The sequence below is a fragment of the Passer domesticus genome, chromosome 2 (genome assembly GCF_036417665.1).
Source record: "Passer domesticus isolate bPasDom1 chromosome 2, bPasDom1.hap1, whole genome shotgun sequence".
Taxonomy (NCBI): domain Eukaryota; kingdom Metazoa; phylum Chordata; class Aves; order Passeriformes; family Passeridae; genus Passer; species Passer domesticus.
The window spans coordinates 11,020,598-11,037,324 of NC_087475.1; the positions used below are offsets into that span (position 1 = coordinate 11,020,598).

At 34.2% G+C, this 16,727-nt stretch overlaps 1 protein-coding gene across 14 annotated transcripts in view; it reads left to right on the plus strand.

Annotated features, from left to right (window-relative positions):
• Window positions 1-16,727, plus strand: part of DMD (dystrophin) — a 1,145,450-nt gene that overhangs the window by 501,518 nt on the left and 627,205 nt on the right. For all 14 annotated transcript variants that reach the window (XM_064407380.1, XM_064407383.1, XM_064407377.1 and 11 more), the window contains 8 exons: window positions 2,374-2,519; window positions 3,495-3,707; window positions 6,087-6,200; window positions 7,214-7,369; window positions 9,694-9,864; window positions 11,777-11,959; window positions 13,512-13,646; window positions 14,400-14,549. In XM_064407380.1, the coding sequence (XP_064263450.1) occupies window positions 2,374-2,519; window positions 3,495-3,707; window positions 6,087-6,200; window positions 7,214-7,369; window positions 9,694-9,864; window positions 11,777-11,959; window positions 13,512-13,646; window positions 14,400-14,549 (1,268 nt within the window). The remainder of the gene's footprint in view (window positions 1-2,373; window positions 2,520-3,494; window positions 3,708-6,086; window positions 6,201-7,213; window positions 7,370-9,693; window positions 9,865-11,776; window positions 11,960-13,511; window positions 13,647-14,399; window positions 14,550-16,727) is intronic.

Consider the following 16,727-nt stretch of genomic DNA (forward strand, 5'->3'; position numbering starts at 1 on the left):
TTCCCCCTCTGAGATGGGAACTGTATTCTGATATTTCACAGTAATGCATTTGTGATTTCCTTCTGTGATATTTTGTTACAGTTCTGCCATGGACCTAGTTTTGCTCTATCTAAACTAGGCCCATAATGAGGCCCATACTAAATCCTTCTCATTGCCAATTTTTTTTTTTTATTTTTTTTTTTTTTAGATAATACAGCAGAATCCATATTAATGAACTTTGCTTATTGTGTGGACTTTATTCTATAAATATTAGTCTCACAAAGCAAATTTTAAGATAAAAAGAAACAGGTCTTGAATGTGGGTTTGTGTTTTTAGCATATTAGCATGGGGATTTTAGACATTCCTATTGCCCACAGAGAGGCCATAAATGAGTTAGATTATTTAGACAGTTGTAACTGGGTAATGTGAATTCCACTGTGGGAGCTTGCCACCATGTGCTGCTAAAATAATAAAGGCTCTTCACTGCCATACTAAAAGTTAATCTGCTTCTTTGTGGATGAAAATGCTGACACATTGTCTATTTTAAAGAATCAAAAAGTGTTTCATTATTACTGCTAATCTGTAGTAATCTGGAAAAGTGAAATGGGAAACCTATGGTTACACTCTACTTAAAGATACTTTCTAAAGTTAATGTTTAATAACCAAATTGTAAAGACACTAGTTTGATTAAATCAATGTTTGTCATCCCATTGGAACTCTTATTTAGTCCCTCCAATAGTAGAACACATAACTCATTACATGGAATGAATTTTTTTGCAATGTTTGGATGGTTTTACAACTTCATTATTATTGGCAAGTTGCAGGATTAGAGTTTGATGCAATTTGGTAGCATTTGCTATAGCAGTTTTCATCTGTTCTGAGGTACTCTGCAGTACTACCAAAAATAGCTGTTCTTTTACTGAAATGCTTGAAGTTATACATTAGTCATAAGATTTGTTGTTCATTTGAAGGGAAAAATGACTTAGAGAAGTCAAACATTACATCACAACACTAAATTGCATTTCATATTTCTAAATAAAACTGCAGTTAAGAGTTGTATAATTCTTTAACATATCTGAGCTGCTCAAATTATATCTCTATTTGTTTGGAGTGAAGAGTTTAAATGTATGTTCTATTCTAAAGTAAAATTTTCTTTGATAAAATGAGTCAAAGACAATATAAATTTCACTAATGAGATGAGATGGAAAATGTTTGGGTTTGTATTTCCAAGAATATATTACTATTGATTTCTGTGAACAAGAATGCCTCATAAGGGAAGAAATTCTTGAGTTTCCTTGTACCAAGTTCTATCTTTTGTAAATCTCCAGATATTGGTGATAAATAACATCAGGCAAGTCTTTTATGAAGAAAGTTTGTCATACAATTTACATTCTTCACAAGAGAGGTTGTCCTGATTTTGGGAAATTATGATATCTGAGTAAATATATGGTTTTTTTTCACATAGCATTCTGTTGATCAACTAAAAAATTAGATTAAAATCTGAAGTACATTCTGCCAAGCACTACTGTATGATGTATACAAGATTGCACTTAAAAATTTTAACTGTGTTTGTCAAAACTATTTTTTGACAGCTTTATTATTTTTATGTACATTTCTTTGTGAAATACCAGAGAATATTGAGTAGGATACAGGAGATACAATTGGTGCAACTTTTTTTAGCTTTTATATTCTTCACTAGTATGAACAAGTTGGAAATGTTCGAGTTCCAACCAGCCATGCTATTTGTCTACACATTTTGTAATGAGAATAGAGGCAACTGTTGTTGATGGCAGAGGGAATGTATCTGCTAATGAGTTGCTTATGTGTGTGCCAGATGTTATCTATTTGCAGTAGCTGTAATATTGACACAATAAGCACAGTTCAATAAAATTCAACTTTATTGTAGAAAGAAGATTAATTTTCTAAGCTTTTAACAGATGTCTTAAATGGAACATTTTGCTTGAACAGAAACATTGAACACATAAACATAGTTCTTAAGACATTTCTGAAATTAGATTGTAGGTTAAGTACAATGGTTTGTCTGTTGATCTCTGAACACACAAATTTCAAATAGCTGTCTTGGCCATATAAGTTTTCTTCTGACCTATCATAACAGGGTCGAATGGCACACAACTCATAAAATGGTAGAGATATCTCAAACATTAGAAGGAATGTGTTCATTTTTAAAAATATTTTTGCTTCCAAAATTATTTTTATAGTTCTGATACTCACTGGGCTTGTTGCGATCTCATGCAAAACAGCTGTAGACTTCAATAAGGCTTGGTCTTTTATCAAGTGTCTCTGTCAGCAAACTGAATAGTGAAGCGAAAAAATGTTTTATTTCCTTCCTTCCTTCTTTTATTTCCTTCCCTTTTTTTTCCCCATTGAATGTAGTTTTTGACAGTTTGCCTCCTGCACACTACAAGGAAACAATGAACACTATACTTGTGTGGATGCAGCAGTCAGAAACTAAACTCTCCATGCCTCAGGTTGCAATAGCTGAATATGAAATCATGGAGCAGAGACTCAGGGAGTTAAAGGTGAGTGATCAAGCTGTGGGTACAAATGTCTCAAATGAGAAGTTTAGAAGAACAGAACTCTAGTTTGGTACATGAATCTGCTGAAGCCTGTAGATCTTGAGTAAATAAGTCAGGGCTTCACGAGATGGTCGTTGCTTGCTTATATTGATTCCTGAAGTTAAGGAATTTAAAATGGTGTTCACCATTGAAAGCAATTTTATAAGATATTGAAAATGTTCAGGGCTTTTCCTTAACATTTTCAATATCTTATATTGGAAATGTTAAGAAAAAGCCCTTGTTTGTCTCCATAGTGTATGAAATATTCCTTTGATGATAGTTCTGGTAGTAAAACATAGATTTAGGTAATTTCATTTTCCAGTGCTGACAGGAAAACAATTCTGATTTGTAAAATGCAGCACAGTCTTTTGACAGGTTTTCCTGTCAAATTTACAAGTAGACAAATGTGGAACAAATTTTGCCAGTGGGTACAAACCTTCCCTGTATCTCTATGTCTGACAGAGTTTCTACTCTCAGATGGCTAATGAACATACTGTTTGATGCATATTCAGAAGTAAAATGTAGAATATAGAAAAAAAAACAACCTAGATTACATAAATTTTGGCTAAGAATTACAAAAGTTTTGCAAAGTTATAAAAAATGTTGGATCACAGATTCAGTTCTCTAATTTTATTCTTTTTCTCCATGTTCTGGTTCTTTTCTCTGGCTCTTTTGAAAGTGTCATTAATCAGCGCCATAGCAAATTCCTATCTCAAATTAATGAAATGTATGTAGATCACACCTATTAACAAGTATAAATACCTCTGGTTATATCTCAGTTGAACTAAAAAAACCTTATACATTGTATGAGAAATTCCAAATTGCTCAGTAAGTTATGCCATTGCATGTTTTAGCAAAGGTGACCTCTGTGTGTTCCCTGTGTTTGTGAAACGAAGAGAATTGCCTAGCACGTGAATTCCGCTTGCTCCTTATCCACAGGCTCTACAAAGTTCTCTGCAAGAGCAGCAGAAAGGGCTGACCTATCTCAGCACGACTGTGGAAGACCTGTCCAGGAAAGCCCCTGCAGAGGTCAGCCAGAGTTACCGGTCCGAGGTTGAGGTGGTGCTTGGCCGCTGGAAGAAGCTCTCGGCACAGCTGGCAGAGCAGTGCCAGAAGCTGGAGGAGCGCATGACCAAACTCCAGCGATTCCAGGTTAATCACACTTTCTCAGCCTCTGCTAACACCTGGTGGCTTGTTGCTGTGGGGCTAAGGCAGAACACATTTAGGTGCTTACAGGAATTAACAGCAAAGTGAGATATCAAAACATGACAAAAAATGTATTTAAATATCTGCTTGATTTTGATGAGTACAAGATTTTACTTTGAATTCTGATTTTGGCTGTTTCTGACTATGTTATTTCATTAGCAAAAACCTCTAATTTCATTAAAAATTGCAAATAATGTTCTTCTACTTCTTTTTTAATGTAGCTGAAGCACTTATTCATGCACCTGAAGTTGCTGTACCATATTGACTTTAACGAACTCACATAATTAAAGTCACCTGTAATACAGTAGTATCTTGTCAGCAGTTTCCAGAAAGCAGAAGTGTATTTCAGGTATTTAGAATGGCAGCACTGGAACTCATCTGGATGTCTGTAGGGCTGCTTCTACTTCTTTTGCAGGGCTGTTTCTCACTTTTTTCCTCTCATCCTCTGTCTGTCTGACATTTTTGCCCTTTCTTAACTACATTGCCACTGAACATCACTAGGTCACCACAGCATCCGCTGTGTCCTGTGGTAGTTCCACAGGGGAAGCTGGAACTGTCTGTGTCCAGCACAGGACAACAACTATCCTCTCCTCACAGATGCCACCCTATTCCCGTAACAGTGCCACATAAAAAAAACAGGGCATTTTGCTTAAGAAATTCAAACTTTTGTATTTTCCTGCCCCTCTGCCTCCCTTTTTCACTCCCACCCCATCACCAAATTTAGAGCTTTTCCCACTGGTCTAAAAAAGGTCCTGAGCATCATGACCATGCTCATGCGAAACGTTCAAAGCAGCATGAGCTGTTGATGCACACAAATTTTACCCCTTATATTTGTTGCTGAAAGCCCTCTGGTGCACATCTAATATAAAAGTTATTGTCTTTTGAGCTTGTTGAATGACTTCTCATCCAGATTATTATTTTAGCTACTGTAATTTATGGAATGCGTCAGTATGGGATATGATGAAATCAGTGTTCATAAACAAAATGCATTTGCAGTCTGATTAAAAATGTGAGTCATATATTTGATCTTCATTGGTAGCAGGAGACTAATCTCTTTTTAAGAAAATCCCATCAGATAAATATTTTACCACATTAATGAGCTAAAAGTATTCTTGTAAAGGTATTAAAGTTTCATCATGAAATATGATTTTGAACTATTTTTACTGTTGGATAATGGAATACACAGCAGATATTTCAAAAGTGTTTTGGTAACTGCCATTCTGGAATATACTGATAATTTTTTTATGATTAATTTTATTAATTCAGTTCATTTTCCAAACTGGCCTGGGTTTTTTTAAGTATATCAGTCACATCAAGGAAATGTTCCATTTGGTTACTTGTCTCATAATAGTTACTAAGGCATATTTGTGTACATTTTAGGACAGAGTCTCTATTCTAACATCCTTTTTTGTGCTTTAATTCAGCTTTGCATTCAGCATGTAATGTCAATATGTATTTCATTGGTGATGAAAGTAGTTTGGTGAAAAAATGCTTTATCATTTACTTCTAAAGTTTTTGCCATATATGTGTTTTATTTTAATATGTGCATCTGATTATTGAAGATGTCATTTTAAAGCAATTTTAAGTGGTATTTTTTAAATCTCATTCTACTTTTCAAGTTATTATATTACCTATGTAAAGTTGCTTGGACTGGTAGCATTCCTTCTTTTCAAGTTTTTAATCTTCTTTTTTTTTTGGTTTTTTTTTTTGGTTAACTGCAAGAGTTAAATAAAGGCTATGGAAATAATATTCCTATTCTAGTGCTAGAAACTAGAGAGACTCTGAAAGGACTCATTGAGTCATTATATGACTTCAGTTTCTCAAGTGAATTTCTTTCAGTTACAGTGGCTTTTTTCATTCTGAATAGTAAGGGTGTTTTTTTGTGTTGTATTCTGGTAGAAAAATAGGCACTAGAGCATATAACTTCCAAAAGGAGTCTGAAGTTTAAATGAAAGCACAGAACATTTGATGGGTGAGCCTGAATTAAATGCCAAGTATGAGTAATCTGAAGCCATAAAAGGAACCACTGAACAAGCATGCAGTATCTAAACACAAATGATATCTAGAAGGCATAAATTTGAGAGCCATAAGGCTGTCTGCTCATAGACACATTAAACTTGGTCAGAAATGGTCAAAGTGCAGGTTAAAGTGTTGATGACAGACCCAGGTAAAATTGGTTTTACTTGTTTGCTGTGTTTGTATTTTCAGACAGTTCAATAATGCTGAAATTACATTGCAATGAGTTTTAGTTGTAGTGTCAGGATGAATTACATTTTTGCCAGTCAGGTTTTGTGTGGTGCAATGAAATGTCTTTTTAATACACAGAATGACACTAGAACACTGAAGAAGTGGATGGCTGAAGTGGATGTTTTTCTGAAGGAAGAGTGGCCTGCCCTTGGAGACTCAGAAGCCCTGGAAAAGCAACTTGAGCAATGTACAGTGAGTATTACCTGCCTACTTGGCAGTTATTCAATTCTTTTCTATGAGCTGAGTTTATACAGAAGTTACGCAAATTATTATTGTTCCTAAAAATAAATTCATGTAGAAATGCCTTTTGCAGTGTATTTGAACCTTTTGCATGTCCTGGGTTTGAAGGAAAATTCAGTTATAACAAGGAAACTTTAATACCAGAAGGAGGCACACAGTGACTTTTTTTCTTTTTTTTTAATCTGTATACTCTGTGCCAAAATATCTTTTTTCTGTATCTGTTACTCATGTAATTTACAAACTTTTCTAATTATACAAAAAGAACTTGCAGGTATTGTGAGTTATATCCATTTTTTTCAATAAACTTGCAAGTTCCAGGATGTTATCCCAGCAGAGTTTTAAAGCATCATGAAATATTGGTACTTCCATCACAGGGTTTACAAATTCTTCTTCCTATCCCAACAGAGTGTGTAAGTGCAGTGAATCTTGTAATCCATGATGGCCCCTGTCTATATGCTCAGTCGAATTTACTAGTTCTGTAAATGTTCTGGCAGGATGTGTAAATACTATGAAATACTAAATACACAGTGGTCTTACAGAGCTGCAAGTTCTCTCATACTTTCTCTTAGCCATTATTTAAATAAGAATTATTGTTATTTTTCACCATTTTAATGGAATGGTCATCCAGAAACGTCAATAAAAGATCTAGGTATTTCTATGTTTTCAACCAACAGCTGGGAAGCATTTTAAGAGACATACGTACACATCATATATGTATATATTTATAGTGCATACATAACATCTAAAAATTACATAATTTTATTTGGTACACAAGAGCTTGCCACATTACAGCTGCTCATTCCTTTTTAATTTCTTTTTGTAGATAAATCTCTTGATTGTGCTCAATTGACTGGAGATCTGGACCCTAGACAAGCCAGAATCTCATGCAGACACATTGTCACAGGGGTACCATATCTGAAACGTTGTGTGAATTCTGCTTGCCTAAACTTCTGCTCTTCCTTTAGGCTTTAGTAAATGATATCCAGACCATCCAGCCCAGTTTGAACAGTGTTAATGAGACTGGGAAGAAAATGAAGAGTGAAGCAGAGCCAGAATTTGCTTCCAGAATAGAGTCAGAGCTAAAGGATCTCAACGCTCAGTGGGACCACATTTGCAAACAGGTACCAAGTCTCCTGCTGTGACTGGTTCTTTTAAAATTAATCATCAGGTTTTTCTTTGGCAGAATTTGTCCTTCTCTACATATGCAGTAGATATGAATCAGAATTTAGACATATTCATAATTCAGTATTAGTCAACTAATATTTTACAGACTGTAATTTAGCCTGTAGCAGTATATGTAAAGTATATTTATTTATAACACAATATCTTACTCTTTTTATAACAAAGATATATACTAATATATTAGGTCTAACAGCAGTATGATTTACGGCTTCTGCAAAACTAGATTTCTGAAGGTGATGTTTAGGCACTTGCTAAAACAACCAAGTTTTGTACTTAGTTTCATGTTTTGTTGTACATTGTTCAAATTCCATGCCATTATTCTGGATGAAAAAAGACATTAAAGCAGTGAAGGGTTCATAATTGAATAACTCAGAATTAAGAGTACATGCAGATCAGGATGTGTATAAATTAATCTTCAGTAGTCTGGGAGAATGGGACTTAACAGGAAAGGACAGTTATTTTAGTTAAAGGAGTTAATAATAAATAATTTTACCAAATAAGGAAGATAAAAATTACTCTTATTTCACTGATGGCATTTGGATTCTTTTTCTTTATGACTATTCAAATAATTTTTTTTCATGTTGTATTACCTTCAAATTTTTCCTACTTGCTCTTTCTCTTGTCTACCTTTTTAATGTATATTTTCATAAAAGTGTTACCTTTTAATGAGGTATAATGTTTTCTAAAATTTCTATTATTCACTTTACAAGTGAAAAATAGTCTCTCTCTATTTTTTGATAAACATAAAAAAAAGTTGAACTTTGAAATCTTTAAGACATTTTATTGATCAGTTTCGTAGTCTTTCCCCTTTCACTACCATGGAGTATTTAATTCCTTTTTTGTGTGATATGAATAAGCTGGATAGCTTGGCACTTCTCTCACAGAAATTTCAAGTATTACCTTACAAGTATAAAAGACTGTCAGTTCTTTTCTGACTTCCCTGAAAATTTGTCTGTAATAATTTCATTCAATACAAGGCACATATTATTCCGTCTCAGTGGGCATTTCTAACACAACTTCTTCAGTAATAGCTATTAAAATACATGAGTAGTAAATACAAAAATCAGTTTGGTTTGTGATATACATGCAGTTAATATGACTGTGAGAGCTGACAATTGGCAATTGCCTTTGGCAATTCAGATACTCTTTTCAGGTGATAGGAGGTTACCTTTTCTTCTGGTGCTGGGACTGAGGAAGAGACAATTTTGCAGAGCCACATACAATTCTGCTTTTATACTCACTAATTGTTGCTCTATTTTGTTCTAGAAATGTAAAACGTTTATGTAGAACAGCATTTATATTTAACAGCCAGTCCTCAAGGATGAGTAACGAGCCAATAAATGCCAGAAATTAAGACCAAATTCTAAGAAAATTTCTCCTGATATTCCTGAAAATAATGTTTACTGAAGCAGCACCACAGAGCAGAATATTGGAGCAATAAGCTCTGCAAGCCCAATTCTGAAAAATGGCACCAGTACAACTTACTATTTTTGATGCAAACTTTTTAATACTATTGAAAAATGGTAAATGCACAATCAAGGACAATTTTGATAGGTTAATGCACAATGAATAGAATCAGAGAATGGTTTGGGATGGAGGTGATCTAAATTATTATCTAGTTCTAGTTCTATACATGAGCTGGATAATACAATTATATCACCCCAACTTAGTGACTGGCAGATGATTTAACAGTAGTATTTTTCCCTTTAAGAGAAATAGTTTCTTCCACTAGGAAGTTGGGCTTTTTTTCTTACCTATATTTAGGGTATTCACCTTTCTGTGGCATTCTTAAATTACTTAATCAACAGAAGAAAGAAATGCACATTGCTTTATTCTCTAGTGAGTTGCATTTGAACTAGTTAGAAAGTCGTCTGACTTTATAGCTCAAGAGCCTTTGGTTTCATGCTTGAATGTGCTTTCAAAATCTCCTATGGTTATTCTGTCTACATTTCACAGAAGATATTCCCTGGGACATGTCCTTTCCCTGAGTTGTTTTCCAACCTCAGCATATGGTGTAGATTCTCCTTCTAGTATCATTACAAACTCATTCTGCAGAGCCATAATCTGCTAAAAAAGGATGCATAGAGATGTAGTACTTTTTTGATTGTTTGTTATTAATATCTACCTAATTACTAGTTAACATCTGCCTAATAACAACAGTTTTATTATTATATTATTTAATTTTATTATTTTCAGGCTAAAACGTTTTCAAGTTTGTACAGTAGCTTTGCTTCAATACCATGTAATCTTTTCTTTCTTAAAGGCCTATGCTAAGAAGGCTGCATTGAAAGGTGGTTTGGATAAGACTGTGAGTCTCAGAAAGGATTTGTCTGAGATGCACGAGTGGATAACACAAGCTGAGGAAGAATATCTGGAAAGAGATTTTGAGTATAAAACACCTGAGGAGTTACAGAAAGCTGTTGAGGAACTGAAGGTAAAAGATAAACTAATTCCTTGAGCTGTGTTCAAACTTATTTTTGAAGCTCTCATTGTAAAAAAAGTCTACTTTTCTTTAAAAAAAATACCATTTCAGATCTAGGTGGTTTAAATTTCTGTTTGGAATGTGCAGGAAGATACTTGATATTCTTCAACACCGCATTGCTTTTTTTTTCCTATTTGCTTTATTGGATATTGATTTGGATGTAGCTTTAACATTCTTTTAATTAAGGAATAATTCCTAAAATTTGGGTGTTAGCAGCAGTAGAGTGAAATCAGTTTTTTGTCTTCTCTTTGCATTAGAATGAGCAGAAAAAAAAATAGGATGTTAGGATGCTTCTTGGTGTGTGCTATGTATGAATATTATGTCTTTAATATAGGAATATAGAAACAGCATGTTTTGATCTCAATTAATAATGTTTCCTTCAATGAAATGAACATGGCCTTTGGACAAAATGACTAATTTGTGGTACATGCTTAAATGCTCTCTTGCTAAGCCACTGGATGTGTGCTTAATTCTTATTTCAAAGGTGAATTGTTTGGCTTGTGCTATTCAGGAAACCAGGTTATAACCTGATTGTCATCATATATATAGCTTTGACAATCTGTTGAACACTTTGTTTTCAAACTGTTCATTTTCCATGTTTTTTTCCAGTGTTTGAGATATTCAGACCATGCAACTGATAATCTCTTTATTTACAAATAATTTGCTGCTGGTCAGAATACACATAATATAAGGAAATTTAGGGAACAACTCAATTGTAAATGAGACAAATATCAAAAGTAAATATCTGCTTTAAAGATACAGTTCTTTTTCTAGTAACTACATAGCAAAACAATTTTATACATTGCATTTCATATTAAAACAGGTAAAATGTTTTATATACAAGCACCATTATGGATTCCTAGTAGATATTCTGGACCCAGATGAAGTACAGCCACATTCAGACTGTGGCACCTTGACCTAGGAAATAACCAGATCATTTGTCATGATGTCACAACAGAGAAAATCTGGATCAGAATTTTGTGTTCATTCTGCAGCCCATTTCTTCCTACAACTTGAGAAGAGGAAAGTCAAGAGCAACCTTGTAGACTTCCTCTAGCAATGGCAGCCTGATCACAGTTATTCTGGTTCATGAACTTACAGACCCAGAGAGGGAAAAAAGTGTTTTCAGGAATATGATTTTGATTTGATGTTTTTTGGGCAGGGAGTTCTCATTGTAAATTCCTGTGAAGGTCTGTAGGCACCAATAACACTTTTTATAACATCACTGTTTCCAGTTGTGATGCATTCCAGTCATAGACACCAGAAAGCACTCAGAGGAAACAGTACTAGGTATGAGAATCTTTTTCATGAGACCACATAACAAGGGAGGGAGAAGGAAAATTGTGGGATATCCAGTAGAGAAAAAATATTTTCTGACAGTGGCAAGAAGTATCTTTTTTTTTTTTGGCCATTCTTGTGATTTTACCATTAAATCTGGATTCATGAATTTGTAACACAACAGAATTTTTTTTTTTTTTTTTTTTTTTTTTTTTTTTTTTTTTTTTTTTTTTTTTTTTTTTGTCTTTTGTGGTTCATAAGTTATGATGCTAAAGGCTCTTGGAGCACTTCTGGGAGGAAAAGAAAGGTACTGAAAGGTTCCGTTAGTCTGAGAGCTTCAGAACACTAGATAGTTGTGAGATGTTAAATTGTATTGACTATTTGTATTGGCAACAAAATTAAACAAAAGTTTTTTGGATGCATTCAAGATTATTTCAGAAAGTCTGGGAATTAAATGTCTCCTGTTGTATTTTGTTTTATTGTAGTGTTGTTTGTGGCTTTTTTCTCCCTCTAGAATTCTGATAGTTGCTATAAATAACTTCCCTTCTTAAATCAGGACTACAACATCTCCTTTTTCCTTTTCCAGAGAGCAAAGGAGGAAGCCCTGCAGAAAGAAGTGAAAGTGAAGCTTATTACAGATTCCGTGAATAACTTTATAGCAAAGGCTCCACCTGCAGCTCATGAGGCTTTGAAAAAGGAGCTTAATGTTCTAATTACCAGCTACCAGCAGCTCTGCAGCAGGCTGAATGGAAAGTGGAAGACTTTGGAGGTTTGTTGTCTTGTCAGTCTTGTATTTATAGCCCTTCTAACTGCAAGAAGTGAGGTGGAGAGCACAGCTTTATTATCAAATGGGATTGTGGGTAGCCCAAGGCTATCCTCTCTTTATAAGCCATATACCAAATAACCCATGCTATGAGCTACACACAAAGTTATTTTGAGAATCATATCTGCTGGAGAGTTGTATTGCAAGAGAAGACTGAGACAGCAATGGCTGCTCAAGGTTCTTATCCCTTCTGAGATCAAGCCAGGAATTGGGCTTTGTAGCAGCCCTGTGATGTTCTCTGCATCAGCTCCTCTAGGCTTCTCTTTTCCATGGCTAAGGGTTTTGATTGAATGGCCTTGGAGCTGGTCAGGTGGTATTATCCCAGCATGGGAACAGCACTTGCTCTGCTGGGAAACTGAATATTTCCCATGCATTTTGAGTTGACCCTGCCATTTTGGCCAACTCCATTGCAGATTCTTCCTGCTATTTTTAGGGACTATTTTTAGGGACTATTTTTATATTATACACTAGTAACAATGAATTTGGTATAATTTTTTGTTGTTAATATTGCAAGAGCTAAATTTTGTTGGTGAATAATTTGCAAGAGCTAACCTCCTACAGGACAAAAATGTACCAGAGTAAAATTTATCTTGTCTAAATTTCACTGTGGAAAATTAAGTGTGTAGTCTAAACTGGCAATCTGTTCTGTACCCTGATCATTGATGATGTGTTGTTGCATGTTAATATCCCTCCATAACCCTCATTTGGTGTGAGCAAAGTTTGGTCAGGTGAATTGCACTCTGGAAAGCTTGATCTGGCAAGAGTAATGCATTTCAATAACATTTTAACTTCTACTAACAAAAAAAAAGAACAAAAAATATTATTTATGGAACATTTAAATGTTTTGTTTGTGTATAAAGTGCCATTTTTATCTGCTTATTTAAGTATCTTCAGGCACTGTATAAATAAAATATTAGACAATAATTTCATTTCAGGAGACTAAGAATATTTAATAACATTATGTTTAGTATTCTAGCACTTAAAAGGTCTATAAATTGCATTAAATGTGGTTTGGAATTAATTTCCATAGAGATTTTAGTATGAATTCTTAAAAGCTGGTGTTTTATGAACCTGTGATTTAAACAATTAAAATATAGAATATATAAGGAATCTAAGTGCATTTTTATAATAGAGACATAAAGTTCTAACATGGGTCTTTAAAAATTCTGCTCACTATTATATTTATATAAGAAAACTTTACAGAAAACATATAAAGTGGATAATACATGAAAATGAAGATCCAAGTTGCATTTTGCAGAAGAGTTCACTTTTTCATGTTATTTTCTATGGTTTTGCTCTGTTTAATCAAAATGATGGTTTTCTTTTGTTTTATATTAATTTGGATTAGATGAGTGCTGGGAAATAAAATCATATGGTCCCATAAGCTTCAGATATCAAACCATGTTGCTTTGGGGAAGAGACATGAATGTTTTCAGTATTTTACTGAATGAAGATTTTCTTTGAAATTTTCAACCTAAATAAAGCTTTTCTTCTTCAGGAGGTATGGGCATGTTGGCGTGAATTATTGTCATATTTGGATGCAGAAAATAAATGGTTGAATGAGATTGAACTGAAACTCAAAGCAACTGAAAATGTCCAGGGAGGTGCAGAAGAGATTTCTGAATCTTTAGATGTAAGTGCTGACTTAAATAATAACCCAATAATTGGTGTTGATAAATTTTAAATCTCATGTAATTCCAAACAAGCTATGAGCTAACATTACACATGAACAAGGGGCAGAATATGAAAAGTCCTAAGTTCTTACTACGGTCAACAAATGAGGTTTTGAATTCAAATCCACCTAAATCAAACAATAATTAATGTCTTCTGCTGGGTGTCAAATACAATTTTGGTAATGCTAAAATAAACATTCTTAAAAAAAGAAAAACCCTCACTTCAGCCAGTCAAAAAATGTTGAAGGCTTCAGAGAGGACAAGTTTTCATCATAGCAGTGCAAATTTGTTTGTTATTCTTTAATCTTTTTTCAGAGAGCCTTTAAAATTAGTAGAAATTAAATTAATGCTCATAGTACATCAAAATACAAAATACTGCATTGATAATCCATTTTGGCTGTTGAATTTCATCTATTTAGATACTCAAGCAGGTTTTTTATATTAAGGCACAAGTTGTCTCACTGAACTCATTAGGCATAGTCCACATCTTTAAAATTAAGCATTAAATGTATGAAAAATCTTTTTGCTTCATAATACATAGTACAGAACATCAGTTGTCAAGGCATGGAATATAAGTATTTCATTTTTTTAATCTACTTCTATTATATATGAAATGTGACATTTCTTTCTTATATTTTTAAGGCAAAATAGGATTGCTTTGTAGAACCATATTTATGAAAAGGAAAATAAACTACCTTTTTGACTTTTTTCAGTCTTTGGAACGTTTAATGAGACATCCAGAAGATAATCGCAACCAGATTCGGGAACTGGCTCAGACTTTGACAGATGGTGGCATCTTGGATGAATTGATCAACGAGAAACTTGAGAAGTTCAACAGTCGGTGGGAAGAACTTCAGCAGGAGGTACAGTTAATGAACATCCCATTAAGTCGAGGACAGTCTAACACCAACTGAAAAATAAAAGTTATTTGTTGGTGCAATTCCCAAACAGGTCACAAACACAATTTTGCAGTAGAAGTGGTTTCATAGGTGTGGTGGGCTAACTCCAGTAGGCAGCAAAGCACCACAAGGCTCCACGTCTCCTGGTACTTTGGTAGAGATTATAGAAATGGCAAAAGCAAGAAAACTCATAGAATGACATTAGGATGATTTTATAAGTGAAAGAAGAAAGGGGTAAAAGCAAGTGATGCAGAAGAAATTACCTCTAGGAGACTAATGCTTAACCAGTCCCCATACAATGACAATTTTGGAAACATTTTCCCCACCTCTTTTTGTTGTTGAGCATGACCCTGTGTGGTGCTCAGGTCAGCTGTCCTGGCTGCATCCTTTTAAATCCCAGCCTACTCTGTGGAAGGCGCAGAGTGAGAAGGAAAAGGCCTGGATACTGTGGAAGCCCTGCTCAGCAATGGCTGAAACATCTCTGCACTATCAGTGCTGTTTTAGCCACCAATACAAACCACTGAACCATATAGGCTGCTGTGAAGAAAATTAATTCAGTCCCAGCCAAAACCAGTAAAATGGGTAACCCCAAAATTTCAAAATTGGAGTGACTTTTTATTGGATTTAATCTTTAATTGTGTATTTAAGATGTTTTCTCTGACAAAAATCTTAGCGAGATGCAAATTATTTTCAAAATTAATGATGAGTAATATCTGTTACAGATACATTTTTATTAAACAATAAATAAGTGTATTTTTATAAATGATAGTGTTAAAAAGACACTTCAATATAAAATGTGTAAGACAAGGAGAGCCAAATCTAGTAATATGCTCTTAATATGAGGCAAATATCAGCTCAGTACTTTTGTGAAGATCAGAAAGAATTATTAGAGAAAGACCTAGCAAAGGATGTAGACAGCCCCTTTATGACAGTAACTAGAACATGCATGAAGATAAGCTACAAACACTGTCAAAAGTGACTCGGTTACAATGATATAAATGATACACAAGTCCAAAGTTTTTGAAAGCAGCTGTATTAGAAGGATGACAATCTACCATGAAAATGAAAAAAAAAAATTGCTTCTTTTGTGGTGCTACAAATATACTTGTTTTTGAATTCAGTGGAAGTAAAAACATCGCAATAAAAATTGTGAGAGTCCTTGGCTGTTCTGAGAATAAACTTGAAGAATGGGGAAGGAAAGAGCATGGTGGTACTTCTGGTGCAGTGCAGGCTTTCACATAATTCTGTGTAGCTGGACACTGCTTGAAAAGTAAATATAAATTTCTGTATACCTTCTCTTTTTGTAGCCCTTATTTTTGTTTTATCATCTCACTTCTGTTTGAAAGCAGATACACTCTCTGGAATTCTGCTTCTTGGTATTTGTCATTTTGTTAGTGACTAGAGGACTAGGGATATACAGTAGGCTTCCAAGGTGTGAGAACAACACTTTTAAACAGTCTTTTTGAATGACAGTTGAATACTATTCAGTCATCCCTCACAGATATTAAATCAAAATTCATACAAGCTGCAGAGATTTAGTGTCAAAAGCCATAATGAAGAGGTTATGTGAAATTCTGGAAATAATTTGGATTACTATATAGGCAAAATATATTAGAAATGTATTCACTGCTCTCCAATTTCTTTCAAAGATAGAAAAAAATTGGGGTGAAGGTCTTCTTCAAAGGCTTCTTTGAAAGCTTGATCAGATATTAAGTAGTTAAATACTAATGGTGATATCTTAATCTGAAGTAGAAAAACATGCTTTTTTTCATAGATTCCTGATACTGAATTTTCTGTGCTGTTTGTGTAGTCTCTTGAAATTCAAGCAGCATTTGCCTTGCATAAAAATATATTGCAGCACATAACAGAAATCAGCTCATGCTCAAGGTCACTTCTTCAGACAGGCTAATTGGCAGTCCTGAAGTAGTGAAGTCACTTGTTTTTATTTGAATAATTTTGCTAGTAATTACCAAGACAATAAGTTCATGTGGGCAGAAACTGATATGTGAAATATTTATTCACTACTAATAGAGCAACCAAACCAACCCACTTCTATATAAATGATGCTGCAAGACAATGCAGCTTTGCTATGGAGATGGAAATTCATTTTTAAAGTCAGATAATGGCTCCATGTTTGTGTGC